The following is a 25,463-nucleotide window of genomic DNA, read 5'->3' as shown; positions in this document are numbered from 1 at the left end:
TAATAATATAAAATATTTCAACTGTTCCAAAACATAATAAAAACTCTGAATAAAATCTTTATCGCAAGCTAGCCTTGCTCCAACTCTAAGCCTCACCAGATCCACCTGCAATATCATTTGCTCACGTGTACCGCGTACACGATCATCACCAAACACAAGCAGATAGGGTGAGCTAACAATAAAATAAGCATATATATACAAGCATATACATATATCACAACCACACCAAAGGAAATCCATCCTTTTATTTCACACATATGGCCCCTACCATGTAAACCGTGTTCTATATCTTCTAGTGAGGACCTCAAGGTGTCTTACTGCCACACCTATCAACCACAACTAATAGATCACGTGCGGGAAACCATGCTACGGATCACACACTGTAACGCCAGGTGGAGTTCCCAAAACGAATAACATTCGTAACGTCTCAAGAATACCAAAGTCGTCAGTTAATTAGTGAGGAGGTCAATCTAATTGGACCCATCCGTACACGCCGTTACGTGCACACTCACACCGACAACACTCGCCAACTCGAGCCACAACTCAAGAGTTCCTCGTGTTCATCCGTCATCCTGAGCCACAACTCAAGAGATGTTATTATGAGCCACAACTCAAGGAACACCACGTGCTTAACCCCTATCTCGAGCCATAAGTTAAGGGATATGTTCCAAGCCACCACTCGAGGAACATCAGCAAGCTGACCTTTAAGATATCGTAGAAGCCTGGTAGACCAAGCACATCGAAATGAGCAAAACACAATTCTGCTACAACAATATCGCTTGGCGCGGCTCACGAGGTGCCAAGCACTTTCCACTTTCAAACCGCCTAGAGAGTGCGATGAGTTCAAACTTTTGCCATCATTAAGTGTTTAAATTTTGGGGATTTAATTATCATTTTTGCGCTTAAGAATTGATTTTAGTTGCATAATATATTATTGGATATTCTAACGTTTAATAATGCATCTGAAATTTACTAATTTGCACCCCTCTTACCACTTAAACTCCACTTAACCAGATTATGTCATGTGGCAATCCTGCACTCACTAAAATAATCAATTAAAGTTTGTCACGTCCTCAATCCTCCACTCACTAAAATAACCATTTAAAACTTGTCACGTCATCAATCCTCCACTCACTTTCTCTCTCACTAACACCATGCCGCAGTCGCCGCACTTGACGCCAGCCGTCAACGTACCGTCGTCGACCTGCCTCTTTTGTGCCTGCAACTTGCCGGAACTGTTTGCGCACCTCGACAGCACCTGCACCAACGTTGCCACCATCTTCTCGTGTGAAATTGCCATGCTCGACGCCATCCACCACACGCAGCCATCACATCTGCACCTGCAATTGTGCCTCGTCCTCTCTGTTTGTCATGTTGCCACCATCGTCGCGTTCACATCGAAAATCGCAGTCACGTCTTCGAATGCACGTCGAACCACCAATGTTGCACCAAGATTGCTCACGACCTACAACAGCCAACACAGAGCTCCATTGCGTTGTCCTCGTGTTACCATCTTCTTCGTTCAGCACTTTTTTTGGAAACCACCATTGCAGCACCATTCGCGAGGCCTGTAGCAGCCACACAAACATCGCTGCAATTCATCCTCAACATTTTTCGTTCTATGTGCATATCGAACAACCTCGGACCACAGTCTTCTTGTTGTCACGTTATCGGAAACCACCATCAACCTCCATTTTTCTCCTCTCGCTTACACTACGTTCGTGCACCTGAAACGCAGCAGCGCAACCCCGTGACAGCCAAACCTGCAACAGTCGCTACCAACCATGGAATTGGCATCATTTTCGTGCATTTGAACCATTTGATCCGGACTAAATCACCACCGCTTTGTTCGTTGTAAGCCTCATCGGAAGTGCAGTTCGGAGTTATCGCAACCACATGCGACAATTCGATCAGCCATCATCGCAACAGTCATCAACCATTGAAGAAATACATGGAAAACCCTAATTCTGGAGAGAGAAAGCGCACTGCCACATGTTCGCTTCTCAATGGACATTCAAAGAGTCAAAACTGGTCAACCAGTCAACTCTGGACAAGGATTGGTCAAAATTGGTCGAATATACTATTTGACAAATTTAATATGCAGGCGGTTCCTCTACAAGAACCCTGAATTGCCTTGAAAATGGATGGGTCGCCTGGCGGCAGTTCATCACCTGCCAAGCAGTTTCTGGAAATTTCCAGAAATACCAGATTAAACAGAATAAAAGGATTTCGATCATAATCATACTATATTTCACATGCCAATCAGAATTAAACATAAGATTAACGCGTAAAGCTCCCCTAACCTCGATTCCTTTACTAAAAAAAAAATTGGAGATTCTTGAGAGTTCCTTTTTTATCAGTAGGCCGCTTAGCATTTCCCTTCAATTCATTTCCCAATTACATTCAATCCTCACAACACACTCTCCAATTCGTATTCCTCTGACTATGACACAATGACAAGCACAAAAACCCTTCTTCTCACCCAAAATTTGTCTTTTAATGGTACCTTAGTGGTAGATTAATGCACTAAAACGAAAATTGGCATTAACTAGAGTTTAATTACCATTCAAGGTCCATTTAGTGGTTGTTTTCCAGCCTCCCTTGGCTCCTCATTGTCAACTAGGGTTTCTCTACCCTTTCACCTTCATGCCAAAACTAATTTTAGCAAAAAGAAAGTAAATTTATATCTACCAAGGTCCAAACCCATACCAATGTTAATTCAATGCACAATCATTCAACCAATTCATGTTTTGTGCTAATTCATATAATTCTATGATTATATTATCACTCAACATGATCAAGCATATTATTAAAAATAATAATAAATTAAATAACACACAATTGGCATACATAGGACTCGAACCTAAGTCCTTTCACACAATAAAGTACTCTCAACCATTTAAGCTAGTACTTTTCCACATCATATCAATCAATAATTAATGCCTTAAAGGCTCCACTACCCGCATTTATTAATTAATTAATTAATTTTCACGGGTCTTACACCCAACACGATAACCCAATGGTGATCTCAGTGGAGATTGAAGACTTTATAGTAAGGAAAACCTTGGTGGACCAGGGTAGTTCAATGGATATCCTATACTAGGGCACTTTCAAAAAGTTAAGAAATTCATAGGCAAAAATCCAGCAATACTTGGAGCCAATCATGGGCTTCTTAGGGGAGCGAGTGAATACAAAGGGCTACATTGATTTGTTCACCAAATTCGGAGCAGGGAGAATGACGCGAATGGTAAAAATTCGATACCTTATTGTTGACGCTCATACCTCTTATAATATTTTGCTAGGGAGACCTTCGTTGAACATGCTTGGTGCGGTGGTATCCACATATCACTTAGCTATGAAATTTCAGTTAACTTCGGGAGACATAATGATTGTACATGTAGACCAACCAACTACGTGCAGATGCTACGCAAACAGCCTAAGAGAAAGACTCATACACCAAGCTGAGAGCCCAGCGCTGCTACAATACCAAAATCAAACCTAGGTGTTTTCACCAAGGAAATCTGGTGTGGCAAATGGCAAACGCTACCTGGAAACACGAGGAGAAATTCTCGCCAAACTGTGAAGGGCCATTCCGTGTCAAGGAAGTTGTGAGTAAGGACGCATACAGATTGGAACACCTGTCAAGTGTTCCTATTTCAGCAACCTGGAACGCCTCACATATCAAGTTCTATTACAGATAATTTGTTAAATGCTTATTTTTAACTTTTAGACTTCTTACGAACAATTTGTGGATTGATTACAGAATAAGTGGTGTATTATTTCCTACCTTGATCTTTTTTTCCTAAGGAGGATTTTGGTCAAGAAGGTTTTAACAAGGCATCATAGCAATAAATAAAGCATAATTTTTTATCATTATTACTCTACGCTTACATTTTCCATTGTTAAAGCACGCACGCATTTAAATCAAGTGCATCAATCAAATACTTTTTTAGCGTTTTCTCTATGGGAAAGGAAGCTTCATCAAACCAGATGATCCCCCAATATATGTATCAATGGGAAAGGAAGCTTCATCGCCTTAGATAATCCTCCCACATTGATAAAATAAATATGGCAAAAATGACACAAAACAACACACGAAGGTGGACTTACTGACCCAGAAGGGCAAGATGATCCCCCAATATATGTATCAATGGGAAAGAAAGCTTCATCGCCTTAGATGATCCCCCCACATTGATAAAATAAATATGGCAAAAATGACACAAAACAACACACGAAGGTGGACTTACTGACCTAGAAGGGACTTACTTTTAGACTTCTTACGAACAATTTGTGGATTAATTACGGAATAAGTGGTGTATTATTTCCTACCTTGATCTTTTTTTCCTGAGGGTTTTGGTCAAGAAGGTTTTAACGAGGCATCATAGCAATAAATAAAGCATAATTTTTTATCATTATTACTCTACGCTTACATTTTCCATCGCTAAAGCACGCACGCATTTAAATCAAGTGCATCAATCAAATACTTTTTTAGCATTTTCTCTATGGGAAAGGAAGCTTCATCAAACCAGATGATCCCCCAATATATGTATCAATGGGAAAGGAAGCTTCATCGCCTTAGATGATCCCCCCACATTAATAAAATAAATATCGCAAAAATGACACAAAACAACACACGAAGGTGGACTTACTAACCCAGAAGGGCAAGAGGTCGGCCACATCCCGACCAGGATTGGTCGGGTACATCTCAGTCACGGCACATGTTGGCAAAAAACTCCTCCGCACCAATAGGGTCGTTACCATCCCTCTGAGAACTATCACTACCAGGAGAGTGGGATACGATCCACTTTTTCTCTGAATCACTATGCCTACTGGAAGGATAATAAGCAGAGGAGGATGACATACCTAGAGTAGTGTGGTGCGGGATACACTCGGTTGGAGGCTAGCTCACTTCTTAGGTGGATCCTTTACTCCAAATCAAGACCCCACCCATATTTATAGTAGACCACCTTTGTCAGGACAAGCATCCTTTACACCGTGGGATTCAACTCCAATCTTACAGATTGTCGGGACACTTCCTTTAAAACTCCCACTCATTACATCCCATCATTATGACAAATTAGCCTCGAACGACGAGCTGGGTCAATATCTTTTTCAATGCATCTTGACACATCTCACTAGGTATTAATGGTGGGAACATCTCAGCCAACCACACTATTTCTTTCCTTCCTACTCAATTTTATACATTTCAGCCTCGTGTTTCACTTCGTTCACTACGAGAATGGGGCTGGTGTATGGGTAACAAGTCGGTCATATCCCGACCCATCTGTACGTGGACAGACTGACCACATCCTGGCCCCAGGAAGAGGGAAGGAGATGCGCGCGCAAGCCCAGCAGGCAAAGGAAAAGGGGCCAGCATAGTGCAGAGGCTGGGTACATCTCGGCCCGACGCCTGGCTGGGTATATCCCGGCCCAATAGTGGCCAGTTGGGTAAGGATGATGATGTACAGACGAGCAGCACGTAATCTCAGTAAATAAGGAAAGAATTAATCCTTGACAAAGTACAGACGAGCAATCTCAGTCAATAAAGAAAGAGTTGATCCTTGACAAAGTACAGATGAGCAATCTCAGTCAATATGGAAAGAGCTTATCCTTGACAATGTACAGACGAGCAATCTCAGTCAATAAGGAAAGAAGTGACACGTGCAATCTTAGTCAGAAAGGAAAGAGTTTATCCTCGAATACTAACGACCCGCAAATAATAATAACAAGTTTGTCAAGTGAAAAATATAAATTAGGGTCTAGTGACTACAAAGAGGTATGATTTTCTCACTTTACTACATACGCCTCATATCGAATCACTATTTGACTTAAGCGTCGAAGTGCATGTAGGTATTCCCACCCTCGGAGTTCACGCAGCGATCAGATCTAGGAAGAGTCCGGAGAGGAGCGGAAGAAGAATGGACACAGAGGGTTCTTGAGATCGTCTAGTTCCATACTAAAATAGTACCGATCAGGTACGACCAGATAACATGAAAACACATGCACATCTTACAAAGATTGATTTAATTGATTTTGTTGAGATTTAGATGATGAACAAAATAAGGGAAAGAGGATCACACAATAATTTTTATACTGGTTCACTCAATAACTGAGCTACATCCAGTTTATCAGGACAACCTAAGCCTGATCATGTACTATATCAAAAGTTTTACACAATCCCTCCAAGATTACACTTTTGAATAAAGCAGAACACTAAGATTCGTGAATCCCACAAGAATCATATCCCTAACACTATAGGAATCCCACTTACAGACCCAGAATCACACTAGGAATAACACAGAAGTACAAGAACAACCAAACCTAATGGAGGCTCTCCCTAGCCAACTAAACATGTGTTCTTCTAGCTTCAACCAGGTAAAAATGCTTTCAAGATCAACCAAGATCTTCCATCAATAGATGCAAACTGTATAATCCAGAGAGAAGGAGTTTTAAAATACGTATCACTATTTTTCGTGCTAAAAAATCTCAAGTTGTGACTCATCTCTCTGAAAACCAACTTATATGCTTGGTCATAAGTGAATTCAACGGGTTGATTTGTCCGTACAATCTATTGATTTCACTTTACTTAAGTGAATTTAGTCGATTGAATAACATCTCAACTGATTGATTACATTCACACCAAAACTGTATGCAGTAAACCTTTTAACTTGTTAAAAACCCTTTTAACAGATTAAAAAGGGCACACCCATGATAAAACGACATCTAACCTATGTCATATGGTCTACGAATACAATACAAATAACAAGCTCCATGATCTTAAAGTCAATTCTAGATTTAGTAGGTCTCTAGCTTGATCATCAATGCATCTTCATCAATTCTTCATCAACCTCATATGATCTCGTGCACTTGCTTCATCAAATTCATGCACCAAAGTCACTTATGCTAACAAGTACTCCATGATACAAGAAAGATTATTTGTAATCATTAGGCATATATAAGTATAAGGATTATTAATTAAGCGTTCAGAATAATATGTGAACTTAACCATTATGATTAATAATGCTCATAATTTCAATAAAAAAATCTTAATAGCCATAATAAAAAAATTCAAGATTCAAAAAGTTTAGTTGTTAACAAATATTTTATTGGTTATGTTTAAACTACGTTTTTTTATTCTCTTCCTTGAACGCATCGCATTATGCTTGTTAATTCAAAATAACAAAATTTAAAAATAAATAATTCTTATGCGGGTCGACTCGTAGGCTCGTGACCCATATGTTATGCGGTATAAGACAAAGAAATTAGTCATTATTTTTATGTGGAATCGGTCAATCCGACCCATTTTTAACGGGTCATAAGTGGGACAACCAAAATAGGATGAAATGATATTACCATCCTAAGTTATTTATGATTATGAACTCTAAACTCAAAATTCTAATAATGAATTTTGAAAAAATGTTCATGTAATACTAATTCTTATTGGATTACTTATACAATATTTTGTTTTGAAATAAAAATATTTATAAATAATAATAATAATAATAAATTGTAAGTGCACCTCCTTTTATTAAATAAAAGAAAAAAATTAAATATCATATATTAAAAAAAGGATAAAAAATTTATATATTTACATGTACCAACATAAAAATTTTAACATTTTATGATAATTCCCTCCGTGCTCCTTTCAAATTAATTATTATGCTTCTTTAAAGATATCAAAAGCTTAGGTTATTTTGGAGAAGTAATGCAGGGTGAAGTGGGTCATGCAGGTCAGCCCGTAAAAAAAGTGTTGGGCAAGCTGAGATTTGTAGTCTATTGGTTCGCTTTGGCCTATCCCGCATAACCCACAGCCTGTGCAGGCCAACGACAAGATGACGTGGGTTAGCTTGCATAACCCGCATAAATTTAGTGCAAAAAAGTTATTAATATTAGATGGAATGACAAATACTTCATGATGCAATAAGTATGATATGTAATTATTAAGTATATATAAGTAAAAAAATTATTAATTAAATATTTAGAAAAATGTGTGAACCTAACCATTATGATTAATAGTGCTCATATTTTCAATAGAAAAATCTTAACAACCACATTGAATGAATATTTTATTAGTTACGTTTAAATTATGTCTTTTATTCTCTTCCTTAAACGCAACACATTATGTTTGTTAATTCAAAATAACAAAATTAAAAAATAAATAATCTTTATGTCGGTCGGCTTACAAACCAGCAAGCCAGATGTTACACGGGACGAGTAAGAGAAGTTAGCTCATATTTCTTATTGGTGCGAGTCGATTCAACAAATTTTTGCAGGCCAAATACGGGACGGGCCAAAATGGGACAAACTGGCATTACCATCCTAGGTTATTTATGACATGTCAAAATGAGTTAAAACTTGTGCGCCAACCCAGCTCACCATGGGTTTGAACCGTGTCGAGTTGAAAATTTTAACTTTTTGCCAATTATGAGTCAAAATGGGTTTAAAACACTTAATCCACTGGTTATACAAGTTTGAGTTGGGTTATGGTAGGCAGACCCACAACCCAGTTATGTTTTAAAATAACTATCTTTCAAAACTAAAAAAAACAACGTAATTTGTTTACCTCTTTCACACTGATTTCTCCATCACTCCCACACTCATTGCTATGCTACTTGCCTTTGAAGGATGGGAAGCAAGATTCAGTGTTTGAGTCCTAGCCATCAGTGCCTCTTCTCGGATTGGTGGTGTTCGATCTTCTCTCCATTAGATATGGTCACCTATGATTTGGTCCTTCATTGCTACTTTGTGTTCCTTTGCATTCTTTTTGTGTTTTTGCACATTCCTTTAGTGCTCCTCGAGCGCTTATTTGCTACTCATCCACCACTCTTTTGCCTTCCTTTGTTGTTCCTACTCATTTCCCATCTACTTTTCTTTTCTAAGGTTTGTAAGTTAACAAAAAAAAATACAAATGTTTTTTATTTTTTTATATTTAGATGGGTTAGTGAGTTAATCCACTTAATACACCAACCTGTGGTTGGTTAAATCAAATTACAATATTTTTTACTTATTATAAAATAAGCCGGTTAAATTCACTAATTTTTAATCCAACCATGATTAACTATGTGAATCAGATTAGCTCACTTGACATCTATTTATAAAATAAAAAATTTATTAATAAATTTTAAAAAAAATATTCGATGTAATAGTAATTCTTATAATGTTACTTAGACAAAATTTTAAGAATAGTACTTGTTTTCAAATAAAAAAAAATTATGAATAATGATAAAATAATGCAAGTACACCTCCTTTTATTAAATAAAAGAAAATTATTAAAAATCCACATTAAAAAAGATAAATAATTTACCATCTAACCAACACTTTCTAAATAAGAGTATAAAACAATTAATTATTTATTGATTGATCATCTACTTCATACACTTCATCCACTAAAAAATATACAAAATAAAATAAAGCAAATTCATTGATTTATTTTTTGGATGGTCAATTCATTATTTCTCAAAATTCAATGAATCATTCTCCCAATACTCGATGAAAAATAATCTAACTATTTATTCATAATCAAATATTTATTTTCACAAACATATTAGAAATTTGTTTACAGATTAAAAATTTAAATTATTTTCAAAAATATTTTTTTTAAAATTCATGTAAATATTACTTTTATGTGTGGATTCGACAACATTCACGCAAAACATATTAATGGATTAATTAGATTGATTTTGTATTATAGGATTATATTTTTAGTTTATAAATATAAATTAATAAGATGACCCTTTTTATGTCATCCATTATAATTTGATACAAAATTCATCTAACCTTAAGTCTAGTTTATTATAATAGAAGAAGAGAAAACTATTGACTGGTTTAAAAGACCGTTTGTATTAAAACTGACTGAAGGCACAGTATATATTTTCTATAAGAGAAGAAATTAAATATACTAAAAATATGCTTTGTTATTTATTTTTTATTTAAACTATTATTTTGTCCGTAAAAAAAAAGAAAAAAAGTCTTTTTCGCGTAGTAGTGATGGACAAACGAAGGCAGGCTGGTCCAACAGGCCCGGTTCACTGTCAATGCAGGCTTTAGTTTAACCTACGGAACCTGTTTCGTGGTTCTTGCTCCAGTGAGACGCTTCATCACGTTTCTGCTTCTTCCTTTCTCTCTGTTTCCTTTTCACACTCACCGCCTCACCAATACATAGTATTTTTTCTTTTCTTTTCCTTCTTAAAAGAAAAAAAAAAGGAAAAAAAATAAGAAAAGTCTAGGGTAGAATTCAATGGTATGGATGACACGATGGAGAAGACCACCATCTTAGCCATTGCTGCTTCCTCATCTTTTTCATTTTTCGATGCTTATTCCCAGAGGTACTCCTTGAAGATCTCCTTCAATTTTCTTTTCGGGTGTCTCTAATTTGAAATTAAATATATTTTGGAAAAGTATTAAGAATTGCAGTTGTGTAAAAAAGATGTATAGTTTCAATTTTGAAATTGAATCCATGGTAAAAGGTAGGATTTTTATGATTGATAGCGTTATTGGTATCCTGTATTGTATGGTTTAATTTATTTTTTTTTCTTTGGTGGGTGTGTTAGGATTGTGTTATCTTATTCGTAAATTAGGTTTTTTAATAAAAGAATGGGAATGGAGTGTTTGATATTGGTTTGGGGATTGATATGAATGATGACGGTGTTTATAAGGTTGTTTTGTTCAATTGTTTTTGGAATGGCAACATTGAACCGACCAGAAGCAAAACTCATCAAACTGATGAGGTAGTTCAATCCAATGGGTGGTTCACTTCTCACATGTTGTCTTTCGATGGAATTGGAGAATCATCATCCCTCCACACTCTTGTCCATGGATTCAAGTGCACCTTCTTCTCATCAGGAACTGGATCTGGATATGAATGGCAAAATCACACTCTCATGTCCACCTGATATCAATTTGCCCCTCTCGGTCGAGCGCAGTCCCCCTCCACAGCCATGGAATCCTGACCCTTCTGATACAGTGCTGGATGTTGGTCTCGGTGGTGCTCAAGGATACGAGGCTGAGAGCTTTCTCCAACTCCCCAAAGTTGGAAGGAAATGCGCCAAGCGGCTTGATAGCATATGGGGTGCTTGGTTTTTCTTCAGATTTTACTTCAAGCCAGCATTGCTTGAGAAGTCCAAGGCCAAGGTTGTTAGGGATAGCAATGGTGTTTCAGGGTTCGATAAGTCCGACATTAAGCTTGATGTTTTCATGGTTCAACACGACATGGAGAACATGTACATGTGGGTTTTCAAGGAGAGGCCAGAGAATGCTTTGGGTAAAATGCAGTTGAGGAGTTACATGAATGGGCATTCCCGCCAAGGGGAGCGTCCATTTCCATTCAGCGCCGACCGGGGTTTTGTTCGATCCCACCGTATGCAACGAAAGCATTACAGAGGGCTTTCAAATCCTCAATGTTTGCATGGCATTGAGGTTGTTCCAGCACCCAATCTTATGAATCTTGATAAGGATGAGCAGAAGAAGTGGATTGAACTCACTGGCCGTGATTTGAACTTCACAATCCCACCAGAAGCTAGTGATTTCAGTTCATGGAGGAATCTTCCCAACACAGACTTTGAGCTTGAGAGACCCCTTCCTCTCATCAAGAGTGTTCCAAATCCCCATCCAAAGAAGCTGCTTAATGGACCTGTGCTCAATTTATCAACTCATCTATCTAACCTCAGTAATGGTGATGGGATAAACCTGTCTTCTTCTATTAGCAGCAAGAAAAGGAAGGACTTTTTCTTCTATGGGAATGATGAAGAATGTTGCTTGGCAGTTAATCCTCCATCTGATCGGATTCCAGATTTGGTAATGCACCCAAGCGAATCACTCTGGCTGAATGACTTCAGTGGGGTGATGAAGAATGTGAGTGGACCAGTTACAGCTTCAAAAACTATTTATGAGGATGAACAAGGTTACTTGATCATTATCAGTCTACCATTCGTTGATCTTCCCAGTGTGAAAGTTACTTGGAGGAATACTGTGACTCACGGCATCATAAAGGTTTCTTGTGTGAGCATATCTCGCAAGCCATTTATCACCAGAAACGATAGAACCTTCAAGCTTACAGAGCCATTGTCAGAGCACTGCCCTCCTGGAGAGTTTGTTCGTGAAATCCCACTTCCAACTCGGATTCCTGAAGATGCCAACATAGAAGCTTACTATGATGGGCCAGGTTCTGTGCTTGAGATAACGGTGCCTAAACTTCTTCCAGGATCTGAAGAACATGAAGTTCGTGTTTGCCTTCGCCCTAATGTGGGCAATGATCTCATGTTAACTTGAGTTAGGCACTTACTGAAAAAATGCATGGCTTTTTCCAGCATGGTCCGATATTCATTGTTCTACTAAACTTTGTACCATACTGTGCATTCTATAATACAAATGTATTGCTATATAATTTTTTCCTCCACTAATTGCTCTGCTTCTTCATTGTAAGCGGTCCTGTATATTCCACCATCCATTCTTCAATGATAACCATTATTCTGGTCTGCAACTGCAATTGCAGCAACATGAATATTTTTCTAATTACTGCAACTGCTGCTGCATCTTGCAATGCCAAGAATCATGGTGTAGCAGCAACTATAATTTAGAATCATAGCTCCTACCTCTTTCCTGTGTACTAGTATGCTTTGCATATGTGTGGTCCTATGCTTCTGATTGCTGTTTTCCTTTGCTATCGTGTCCTCTGGTATTGGTATCTTTGAAATGTTTTCACCCTCTGGATTTTTCTTATGAAGTTTTTAATGTGGTCAAACATTGGAAACCAAAATTTGTTTTATTTTCTACTTGAAAGTGATGAATTTCAATTTTTGTTTCTGAAGTTTGTGATGAATTTCAAGCTTTTAAGTCTGGTTGAACCCATTACTTTCAGCTGGGGTGAAAATTTGGTGTAGTCACACTCACACTGCAACAAAAGCCTAATCAGGCATTATTGAATTTGTAAATTTGATTGAGCACAGATAATCTCATCTTTATTTACTCCCGAGCAACACCTTGTTTGTTTCAACTTTATTGTGTCTAATCTTATCGTTATTAGATTTTCTTTAACTTAATGCCTTTCAGTTGTCATTTTTCATCTTTAGTTTTAAGATATATTCTAGTATTTTTTAAAACTATCAATAGTAAAAATGTGGAGAAGTTACATATCACCATTTTAAGATATATTCTAGTATTTTTCATCTTTATTTCACATTTCTTCTCACTTATAACTAGACAACATATATTTTTCTTATATTTTTAATAAATGTCACTTACTTTTTATGTATATTTTTAATAGTGATTTTTTTATTTTGAAATTCCATATTGACTAAGAGTTAAAAATTGAAGTATTGAAACATTAAAGTTAAAGAATTTTGTAAACAAAAATTAAAAGAAATAAAACTTTACACATTTAAGAAAATGAGAAAAACTTTACACATTTAAATGGATGGAAAATATTTACTTAAAAAAATATAAGGTATGCGTATGACGACTCATGAGAGTATTATTTTATTAAAATTTATTTGATACATCTTTGTGTCTTACAGTTCTTATGGAACCACTATTTTCCTTTCCATATTTACTAGAATATCATTTTAACTTCTAATCCCTTTTAATCTATCTTATTAAAAGAGTAAAGAATTAAAAATATTATTTTTTATGAAGCGTGTTATTATTGTTCAAATATTTATTATGATTGTAAATAAAATGTATTAAAATAGTTAGTATAAATTTCATACTACAACAAAATTTTGTCGCGAAAACATACAGCGGTGGTTTTTTTTAATTCCTTTCAGTAAAACCGAAATACGTCATTCTTGTAAGTTTTTTTATTCCATTCAGTAGAATCGAAATACGTCATTCTTGATCGCACCAGACTTCAGATGACATTTATGTCACATACATCATAATAAACTACATTTTCTGTATATAGAGTATTTTTACCTTGTATTCTGAAGTAAACTACCCTCTTCCTTTTTATAATATGGTGGCTTTGTACCTAAACGGCGCAGAAAGGTTATTATCAATCAAATATTTATTTTACTTTAAAGAGACGAGAAACTATAATTTTGAAATTTGAACTTTTTGCTGTGTTTTGCTGGTCCTATTGTGTCTTTTACATACATGTTTTAAAATATATTAAAATATTCTTTTAAAGTATGACTCAACACTTATTTACAAAAAAATTAAAGCAATATCAATGTAAGTTGAAAACACGCAGAAAACAGCACAAAAAATAAGTAGAAAATCGGAACTCATAATTTTGTCAAGAAAACCGGACTTTATCAATGTCAAACTGGTTATCAAATTGAACACAATGTCAGAACAATACCCTACTAACATGATACTTAATTTAAGACGAAACATCCTCAGAATGTGATGCCTCGTAGTAAAAATGTACACTAACCCATCTAATGAAAAGGTATTAACTTAAGCATCCATAATGAACCAGAATAGAGAAACAGTGATCTGTATTGTAAACTCACAAAACATGATAAATACTGAGCAACCATAACACAGGCTAAAAGCTTGTATGTCACAACAACTAAATAGAATAAAAGTGAAACGATAATCCAAGAAACAAAACACTTAAAATGAGTCTTCGTCAAGAATAAAATTGGCAGATGAAGCAGGTATTTTACTAAATTTAATCTACTTCCTCAATCTTTGGACCAGCACCACTTCCACCAGCAGGCACGTCATCGTCCATTGCACCTCCCATGTCTGGACCAGCACCTCCCTGGTACATCTTGGCTATGATAGGGTTGCAGAGGCTTTCCAATTCCTTCATTTTGTCTTCAAACTCATCTGCCTCTCCAAGTTGGTTGCTGTCTAGCCACTGGATGGTCTGCTCCACAGCATCCTCGATCTTCTTCTTGTCAGCTGGGTCAAGCTTTCCTCCAATCTTCTCATCCTTCACGGTATTCCTCATGTTATATGCGTAGTTCTCCAATGCATTCTTTGCTTCTACCTTCTTCTTATGCTCTTCATCTTCAGACTTGTACTTCTCGGCCTCTTGAACCATCTTCTCAATTTCGTCCTTTGACAATCTACCCTTATCGTTGGTGATGGTGATCTTGTTCTTTTGGCCAGTAGTTTTGTCTTCGGCACTGACATTCAAGATACCATTGGCATCAATGTCGAAGCACACTGTGATTTGAGGAACACCCCTGGGTGCAGGAGGAATGCCTGAAAGTTCAAATTTACCCAGCAAATTGTTATCTCTGGTCCTTGTTCTCTCACCTTCATAAACCTGGATCAAAACACCTGGCTGATTGTCAGAATAGGTTGAGAAAACCTGTTCTTTCTTTGTTGGGATTGTAGTGTTCCTGGGGATCAAGACAGTCATAACCCCACCAGCAGTTTCCAACCCGAGAGAGAGTGGGGTGACATCGAGCAAGAGAAGATCTTGCACCTTCTCGTTACCCTCACCACTCAAGATAGCAGCTTGTACAGCAGCACCATATGCCACAGCCTCATCAGGATTGATGCTCTTGCAGAGCTCCTTCCCATTAAAGAAATCCTGCAGAAGTTGTTGAACCTTGGGAATTCTAGTGGAACCACCAACCAGAACAACATCATGGACAGTCCTTTTGTCCATCTTAGCATCTCTTAAACACTTCTCAACTGGTTCCATGCACTTGCGGAAGAGATCCATATTAAGTTCTTCAAACCTGGCACGGGTAATGGTGGAATAGAAATCAATTCCCTCATACAGAGAATCAATTTCAATGGTGGTTTGGGCGGTGGAGGATAGAGTTCTCTTTGCCCTCTCACAAGCAGTCCTCAACCTCCTAAGTGCTCTGGGGTTGCCACTGATATCCTTCTTGTTCTTTCTCTTGAACTCCTGAACAAAATGGTTCACCATCCTGTTATCAAAATCCTCACCTCCGAGATGAGTGTCCCCAGCTGTGGCTTTCACCTCAAAGATACCCTCTTCAATGGTTAGTAAAGAGACATCAAAGGTACCACCCCCTAGATCAAAAATCAACACATTCTTCTCACCGACGCTGGTAGCCTTCTTGTCAAGGCCATAAGCAATAGCCGCAGCAGTAGGCTCATTGATAATTCGCATGACATTAAGACCAGCAATAACACCAGCGTCCTTGGTAGCTTGACGCTGGGAATCGTTAAAGTAAGCAGGGACAGTAACAACAGCATTCTTGATCGTAGTGCCAAGGTAAGCTTCAGCAATCTCACGCATTTTCATAAGTACCATAGAAGAGATTTCTTCGGCGGAAAACTGCTTATCTTCACCCTTGTAGTTAACCTGAATCATTGGCTTATCACCAGGTCCAGAAAACACCTTAAAAGGCCACAATTTAATATCACTCTGAACAGAGGCATCGGTGAACCTACGACCAATCAATCTCTTGGCATCTGTAAGAGATAGAAAGAAGACAAATAAGCATATGCACTGTAATTCACATTAACTTATACAAGCCACGGTCTATTCTGCATAAAAAAAGGAACGAGTAAATACTAAAATAAAACGACCTGGGACCAGGACAATTCAATAGCCGCATTTAAGGGGAAATTGAAAACTTTACTTAGTCAATAACAGTCAAATTATGTTTCAACAGAAGTCAAAATGAAGGTAATGTTTGAATAAACTTTTCACAAGTGCTTTATATTTAATTTCTCTTCCAAGTCAAAAAGCACGGGTGAATAATCTCCAAACATCAAGGTTCACAAAAAAAAAAAAGTGAAATACATAAGCTGATTTCAATATATGAAAGAAACCCAATTCCCTCAACAAATACACGATGCATCTACAGGCACAAACCCTTCTGAACATTAATTTCCATCAACACACGCCTTTATACACATGCACATAACCAAGTGGACGGTCAAAACCCCTTATAATTTAACAATGACAACATGTGTTCCCATCACGACTACTACAATACACAACAATCCATAGTAAGAAAAGGTGCGCAAGACACCTCAATCATCGTTCAGTTTTTAGCACTAGTAAAACAAGCACATCATCTCAAACATTATATCACACACTGCAAAGTAAAGATTTTACATGCACATGCATAGGCTAACTAAAATCAAAAAGGAAAAATATGAAAAAGATAGATAAAAAACAAAGCTAAAAATCAAAGGTCCAATTCAAGTCACACAGTCCAATCCAAGCCACATGCAATAAAAAAACAAAACTTCATAACACCAATAAGAACATCCACATTAAATCATAAACATGCAATAAAAATAAAAATAAATATGGGTACCATAGCTAGACGACTGAAGTAAAAGAACTTACCAAAAACGGTGTTAATAGGGTTCATGGCGACCTGATTCTTGGCGGCATCACCGATGAGACGCTCGGTGTCGGTGAACCCAACATAAGACGGCGTAGTTCTGTTACCTTGGTCGTTGGCAATGATCTCGACGCGATCATGCTGCCAGACACCAACGCAAGAGTACGTGGTTCCGAGATCGATTCCGATGGCTGGACCCTCACCTTTGCCGGCCATACTGAGTTTTGTCGGCAGATGAAGAGAGATCTGAGAGGTTTAAAACCGCGGCTGGGTTTGGAGGTTGAGTATGGAGAGGGAGAATAAAGTGTTAAGTGTGGGGTATATATAGTAAACATTTCCCTTTGTTAGGGTTTGTGACTCTTTCTCCAGAATGTTCCAAGACCCCTCAAGAACCGTTGGATGTTGCTAACCGAGTTTGGACGGTTGTAGATTTGAATTTTTCCTGGCGGGCTTGACTTGGGATACTTCTTCACTCCACGTCAAGACGATATATCTACTTCATTCTTCTTCATATCATGGAAACACATGAGCAGTGGAAATTAAAGGATTTTTTATACTATTGTGCATGCACATTTTTGAATGATAAAAAAATAGTTATTATAAGAAATAAAATCATAATAAAAGATACTATTACAATATATATAGTTATGAAAAGCATGTAGATAAAAACAGTAATAAAAATAAATCACATTATTGTTTTTATAATGCTATTTTGGGTAGTATTTTTTAGAAATAGTAAAACTAACAAAGAAGAGTTAATTCAGTTTTGAAAATAAAATTTATTCGAAAAGTATACATAAAATACTATAGAATATAAAAAGATACGATAGAAAACAAATAGTATAATAATTACAATTAAAACATTAGCAAAAACTAATCAGACGGTTAAATTATGATGATACATAGACGAGGTCCGACTCGTCAAGGTATTGAGATGGGACGAGTTAGATTTTTCAATACATATTGTCATGCCACAAGTAGGATCAGGCCTAATATGTTAGTTCCATAGTGTAAATCATGGGTGAATTTATACTCATTCTAAACTTATTTAGGATTGTGAGCATTCCACTTCAATTGTTGCAACTAGTCGGCATTATGGACCAAAACCTAAAAAATGAACATGTTATATGTGTCGCAGCCGAAATCGCGATGGAATGACAAACCAAAAAATATGTTATAAAAACGTGGTATGAGAAACTCTAAAAACTGAATTTAGGGTCTAAGAGTCGGTTACGCTTAAGAAAGGTTTTAGCACTTATGATGTTTTTCCTAAAACGATACCTTTAATTAAATATGCAAGAATGAGGTAGTATTTTCAAAATGTTTATTTCCCAAAAAATAAAAATAAAAGAGTGCACAAAAAGAAAGAAAAATATTATTTTAAAATTTTTGGTCTGACAAAAATTAATTTGACTCCTACGTAGTTCCATCCAAAATGGAAAATCAGGACCATGTAATTATAAAAAAAGAACTTTATGTTTGAAAATGTTGATATTTTTAGTTTAGAAACATTTTTTTTTGGGTATTTTGCAATTGTTGAAATATAAAGGTTTGAGTATTAAGATAACTTGAATCGTCACACAAATACTTAAACCTTTATTTTGGGATATTACTTATACTTTTATTTTGGTTATTTTGGGATATTAGATTACGTGTGAACGACCATACAAACATTCAAAGAAAGGAACAAAAGCAAAAAGATTGTTTTTCATTCTTAACTTTTATATATTTTTTCTATTTTTATATTTTTAATATATTTAAAAAATATTTTTTATTATTATTTTAAAGAAATATTGGCTAAATTACATTTTTTATTCTTATTTTGGTTAGAAAATATCAAGTTGCTCTTCTAGTTTTTTTTATCTCAATTTGATCTTGATTTTATTAAAATTTATTCGATTTGATCCTTACCGTTAGTTTTCACAAATGGTATTAAAATCAGTTACATAACGATAACATAAGACAAAAATATATCTGGGATGACACAGTAAAACCTTACTGGAGAAGCAATACTATCATAAAAAAAGTGGATGACAAAGAATATGACTTCTCTATAAATAAAGAGATGAACTTACTAAGAAGGAAGTCAAAAGAAAAAAAAAAGTTGTCTTCGTTTATAAAGATAAAGTTGGAGGAGAGTATAAAGATGAATTTGTGTTGATTTGATGAGATGAATATGTATGTTTGTTTGTTTAAATGGATTTAGAGGGTAAAGTAAGTTAATTTGGAGATAAATTTTGAGGAAGTAAATAAATGATTTGAGTGATATGATAGATTAAAAAAATTAATTTAATAAATAAAATTTGAAGATTACCCAAATACCCTTAATAATAAAAATAAAATAAAATAATTAATAAATAATTTTAAAATATTAAAATCTAACAATATTTTAATTATTATTTTTATTTTTATTATTTTTAATTATTATATACATATATTAATAATAATAAAATTAATTATATATACATTATTATATTTTTTAACAATATTTTAATTATTAATTATTATATACGTATATTATTAATTTATATATTAATACAATAGTCATAATATTTGTAACAATATTTTAATTATTATACATAATATATATTTTAATTATTATATATAAAATATTAATAATAATAATTATTATATATATACATTATTAATTATTATTATTATTATTATATATATCTGTATTATTATTTATCATTATAATTATATATATTAATTATTATATATAAATATATATTATAATTTATTTTATATATATATATATATATATATATATATATATATATTGTGGATTTGAGTGGAGATACCATTATTATGAAAATAGAAGAAAAAATTATCAGGGAGAGTACCATTTTAAATGGTAATCGAATGTTAATAAAGTCGTGAAGGTAAATTTAAGGGAAATCATTGAAAAATTTTATATTTGTATAGAAATGAGATTTGACTATTTAATTGCAAATCTATTGCTTGTTCAAATTTTCTTATTTAAACATGAAAAAAAATTAAAATTCATCTGTGCAAATTTGCAGATTTATAAAATCTGTGCATGCAAACACTAAGGTCTTTCGATTTTTGCAAGAAGAATATAAAAGTATATTAAATTTCATAATTATTTCTATTTACATATTTATTGCATAATTTTACTCATAATCTAATAATATATAGATGAGTGTTACTTTTAGTATTTTAGTATGACAAACAATTTTTATTATGGAAAAAAAAATGTGAAATGTAAATCTAAATATAAGATAGGTAAGAATTATTTGTTATAATTTTCATGGCTTGTTACACAAATACTAACTCAAAGAATTTTTTTTTATTATCAAAAACAAAAGTTAATATATATATATATATATATATATATATATATATTACACGAAATATAAAATATCAAAATAAAAAAAAAAGTCCATTTAAATAAAAGGTTAATTATGTTTTCGTCCCTCTACTATTATCATTTTTTGAAAATGGTCCTTTTTGCAAACGTTAAATCATTTTGGTCTTCATAATTTTGAAACTAATGATGTTAGTCCCTAATTTGTGAACGACGTTAAGTCTGTGACTTCGTGGCAAACGGCGTTCCAGCTAGGCTCGTCATCTACGAACATGTGGTCATTAAGATGCAGACATGTGTTAAATGAAATATATATTTTTCTTTATTTATTTAATTCATTTATATAATATTATATAATATATTAAACATATATTTTTGAACATGTGCTTTTTATTTTGGAGGGTGCAGCCAGAAGCTTTGTGAATGCATCAAAGAGGAAGAGTTTGGAAGAGAGATCAGAAGGTTCTAATTTGAAGGAACGGAAATTGAAATCCATTACCACGCCATCATAGAATATTGAAGTGCTAAAAATTTGTTCATACACACAAGGTAGGTTCATTTGACTATTTGGGAATTTTCTATGTTTTAGGGTTTATAAATGAAGAGGAGTACTGGGTCGAAGGGTGGTCTGTCATCATCGTCTTCTTCTGCGCAATTGGAATCTTTTCAATTTGGAAGAAAACTTTGTTGTTGTGGCGACCAATTACTGCTTCTTAAAGCAATTACTACAAAGAATAATGGTAGATTTTTCTTCAGGTGTTGAAATTGGGCAGTACGTATATTTTTTGATGGTGTTTAGATTCGTTAATTTGTTTGTGGGGATGTGTCAATTTTGTTAAATTTGTTACTTTGTATTATAGACTGAATCACATTGTAACTACTTTCGATGGGCTGATGCGGTGGAACTTGAAGTGGAAGGAAAGCCTGAAATGGAAGAAGGAGAGAATGAAAATTTAAGTGGCAGTGAGACAATGATACTTCAATTGGTGCAGAAGAATGCCAAACTAAAGAAGAAGTTATTGGCAGGGAGAAAATTAGGAGAAATAAAGCTCTTTTTTCATTTTGTCTTGGGGTTTTACTATCATATTGTGTGTTTTATTTTTGTTAAAGACAAATTGTAAGGAGTAAGGTTGTTAGCAATTGGTCATTTGGCAGGTTGTTGGGAATTTTTCATTTGGTTGTTATGAATTGTAGAATCTGGAATGTTGAATTTAAGTTTCTTAAGCAAATTTGAGTTTCTTCCCTAGTCCCTTCTTTAAGTTTCTGGCATTTTATACTTAAATCCTGAAGCAAGTATAGTTGGTGGCATTGTGAATTGGCAGTAACCAATTTGGTTGATTTGGACTGATATCGAAATTATATTTGAACACTGAAACGTAATATGAGTGTGAATATTTGCTGAGTTTCTTAAGCGAGTTGGTTTTTTTTTTTTTGATCTATAAATATCAATACCCAATAAATGAATAGTGTGAATATATGCACTATGAAAATTTGTACTTTATCAAGCATTGTTCAAAGTTGTTTTAACATAGACTGGAAAAACGTGGTTGGAAAAGCAGGGCTAAGCATTGTTCAAAACTTTATCAAACATCAATTTATAACCTGACCATGAATGATAAAGTTGTATTCTATCCCAAGTGTAATCAAGCATCATGAAGCAAAAATACATTTAACAACGCATCAAATAAGTAGCATCACATATCAAAACAGTGATCCAAGTGGTCTGTTTCGGGCTCCTAAAGCTAAAACAACAACAGTTAGAAATTTCATCACAGCTAACAACAAAAAATACATTTAAATCAAAATATCCATGTGACCACCACTACATAACACAACTCCCAATATTGTTCACATGGGTTGTCCAGTTGGTGGGTTGCTTGAACTTGCTTGTGAACCTAAAGTAGGTGCGCTGCTTAGGGTATTGGATGACCTTTCTCCCTTCCTATTAGTTGTCCTTCTTGTGGTGGTAGAAGATCTTAAGTTCGTCTTCCTCCCGGATACATTGACAGTGGCAGTGGTAGTTGCAGTTGTTGCAAACTTCTTCTTTTTCTGTTTTCCTATTAAGAACATGCACTCATTAGCTCAACCTTTGTAATTATATCATACATGATTTCATTATGATAGACAATATTTACTTTGTAATTGTGGCTTGCAGCTTCTGATCTTGTGATCAAATTGTCCACAATTACTACATTTCATTATAAGATGCTACTTCCCTAACCTAGAGTGACTGACATCCTCATCAGGTTCTCTCCTTCTTAATTTTTGTGGCCTTCAGAAGGAGTCTTAAATATTGGGGTAGTATTTGTGGTGCATTACTTTTAGGCCAAAGTTGTTGGCCATTAATGGGTGAAATTTGTGACCCATAACAAGCTTCATAAGTCTCCCTTTTGTAATATGCATGCACAACAGCAAATGCTAGTGGAAAATACCCATCGATTGGTTTGAATATCTCCAATGTCCTCCAACAATAATGTTAGGAACCACCTCCAAGTCTCCTTGCACTCATTCTCCACAACAGCAAATGCTAGTGGAAAATACTGGTCATTTGGATCCCTTGCCACAACAACTAATAGTTGGCCTTCATAGCTAGTTTTAAGGTCACATCCATCTACACCTATAAATTGTCTACAGCCATTAACGAACCCTTTCTTGCACCCATTCAGACACAAATAGAAGGACACAAATTGTGGCTGCAATGTGGACTGAGGTTGATTAATTTTAATCTTCACTGTTGTTGCAATAGACACTCTCATCAACTATGCAACATAATCATATAGCAAAATGTATTGCTTTTGCCCATCTCCTTCAAGAATGTCCATTGCAATCTCTTTTGCTCTACAAGCCCTGCAGGGGGTTATTCCAATGTTGTATGATCTTCGGACATCATCAATAATTTCATTCGATGTCATTCTCCTAACATTTCTAAACTTATCAACTACAATTTTGGAAACCCATTCCTTGTTTGCATTCTTGTTAACAAAAACTTTGCCACAATTATGTGTATCAAACAAGGTCTTGACCCCGAAAAGTCTGACTTCCTTTAACTTTGCTGCATAAAATTAGAAATCCACACTTCCTTTTGCAAACGACCCTCACTCGGACATCATCATTCTTGATAAATTTAATCTCTATGCCATTCAACACAGAATGCTACATCAGAGCTTGCTTAAACCGTTTCAAGGAACAAAACTCCATCCCAAGTCTGAATTTGAATTCCTTGCACATCTCTTCGCCCCTGAATATTGGGTATTTCCTCACACCCTCCCCATCACCAATATCCACATCACTATCTAGCTCATTAGTGTTGTAGTTGGCATCTATTTCATGATTATTAGTACTTTATTGTGTGCTAGAAGTACCCAGACCTTCACTTTTGTTTGCCTCAACAGTACCCATACCTTCCTTTATTAACTTCTTCCTATTTTTCCATTGTTTGAATTTTTTCCACCTATCTAAAACTTGAGAAAAATTCCCGCATGGAGTATTTTCCATCCCAAAACAATCATCATCATCTATATGTCTTTCATCCTTACTCTGATCCAATTCATCAGGTTCATCATCCCCTGAAAGAACACCAGATTCATCATCACAATTAGCCATCTCTTTTGTATTTTGCACCTCCTGAAAAACATCACCAGCCCCCTCTATTTCATTTGTCCCACCGAAATCAGCATCAACGTTTGCCTCTTCTTCATTTACCCAACCACCATTAACAATCGCGTTTGCCTCTTCTTCATTTACCATACCACCATTAACAACAATATTTGCCTCTTTTTCATTTACCACACCACCATTAACAGCAACATTTGCCTCTTCTTCATTTATCACACCACCATTAACAACAACATTTGCGTCTTCTTCAATTACCCCAACACCATTAATAGAAGCATTTGCATCTTCTTCATTTACCCCACCACCATTCACTCCTTCAACAAGTTCAATGACTTGAGCAGAACTAACCAAATGATCCACATAGATCTCAACCTCCTCGTTTTTGTTTTATGCGTATTCTACCAACTCCAAAGCATGTTTATCTTCAAATAATGGCCTTAGATATCTATCCATTCTCCCTTTCTTAGGCTTCCACCACACATAAAGTTGTCCATCATACTTAAAATCCTTCTTTAGAATACCCAATGCTTCGAAGTAGGAGCACATATCTGGATCCACTCCTCGCACTACATGCTTCTCTCCACCTTCGTATCGCAACATCCTTCCCCTAAACCTTTCAAACTTCCCCATGAGATGGAACACGACTGAAAAACCCATATGTGCAACAACCAAAACAGAACCCTAGACCCATCAAAACCAGTAACAAATCAAAACTACACTAACACACCTGCTGGAAATACCCAATAAATGTTCCCCTAAATCAAAAGCAGCAAAACCCTAAATCAAAATAAGAAACGAAAGAAAACCCTTACCTATATTTTCAGCCAATGTTGGTCTTGCAACCTCGTCGACAAGGTCAATCACGCACCACGCGAACAACTTCCACACTTACTCACACACCTTTCGTATTCCAGTTTCACCACACAAACGAAGGGCACCTTTCGTGGACCAAATCTTTCTCCAACAACACTTTCACGACTTTCACTTAACACTTAGATGTTTTTGCTTATGCAAAATAAAAAGCACATGTTCAAAAACTTGTTTTTAATATATTATATAATATTATATAAATGAATTAAATAAATAAAGAAAATAATTATTTCATTTAACATGTGTTTGCATCTTAATAACCACGTGTCGCTAGATGACGAGCCTAGCTGGAACGCCGTTTGCCACAAAGTCACAAACTTAACGTCGTTCACAAATTAGGGACTAAAATCATTAGTTTCAAATTCATGAGAACCAAAATGGTTAAACGTTTGCGAGAGGGACCATTTCCAAAAAATGAT

The 25,463-nt window shown here is 35.3% G+C and overlaps 2 protein-coding genes across 3 annotated transcripts; one reads left to right on the top strand and one right to left on the bottom strand.

The window, feature by feature from the left end:
* The first annotated feature begins 10,067 nt into the window (after positions 1-10,067).
* Positions 10,068-12,398, top strand: LOC114191622 (uncharacterized). 2 transcript variants are annotated; one of them, XM_028080919.2, is made up of 2 exons: positions 10,068-10,325; positions 10,703-12,398. In XM_028080919.2, exon 2 carries the CDS (start codon positions 10,741-10,743, stop codon positions 12,265-12,267), a length of 1,527 nt encoding a protein of 508 aa, XP_027936720.1. In that variant the 5' UTR covers positions 10,068-10,325; positions 10,703-10,740; the 3' UTR covers positions 12,268-12,398. The 2 variants fall into 2 exon arrangements, with proteins under 2 accessions (XP_027936720.1, XP_027936719.1); XM_028080918.2 differs by having other exon boundaries at positions 10,656-12,398.
* Positions 12,399-14,418: 2,020 nt separating this feature from the next.
* LOC114191738 (heat shock cognate 70 kDa protein 2-like) lies at positions 14,419-17,535 on the bottom strand. Its single transcript, XM_028081105.2, has 2 exons — positions 17,234-17,535; positions 14,419-16,344 (listed from the first exon to the last, which is right to left on the bottom strand). The coding sequence occupies exons 1-2, from the start codon at positions 17,445-17,447 to the stop codon at positions 14,612-14,614; spliced, it is 1,947 nt and encodes a 648-aa protein (XP_027936906.1). The 5' UTR covers positions 17,448-17,535; the 3' UTR covers positions 14,419-14,611.
* Between the last annotated feature and the right edge of the window lie 7,928 nt (positions 17,536-25,463).

Source organism: Vigna unguiculata, chromosome 7 (genome assembly GCF_037176805.1).
Source record: "Vigna unguiculata cultivar grain cowpea cultivar isolate G323 ecotype 2 chromosome 7, ASM3717680v1, whole genome shotgun sequence".
Lineage (NCBI taxonomy): Eukaryota > Viridiplantae > Streptophyta > Magnoliopsida > Fabales > Fabaceae > Vigna > Vigna unguiculata.
The sequence above is the reverse complement of the archived record's forward strand: the minus strand, read 5'-3'. Positions and strand labels throughout refer to the sequence as shown.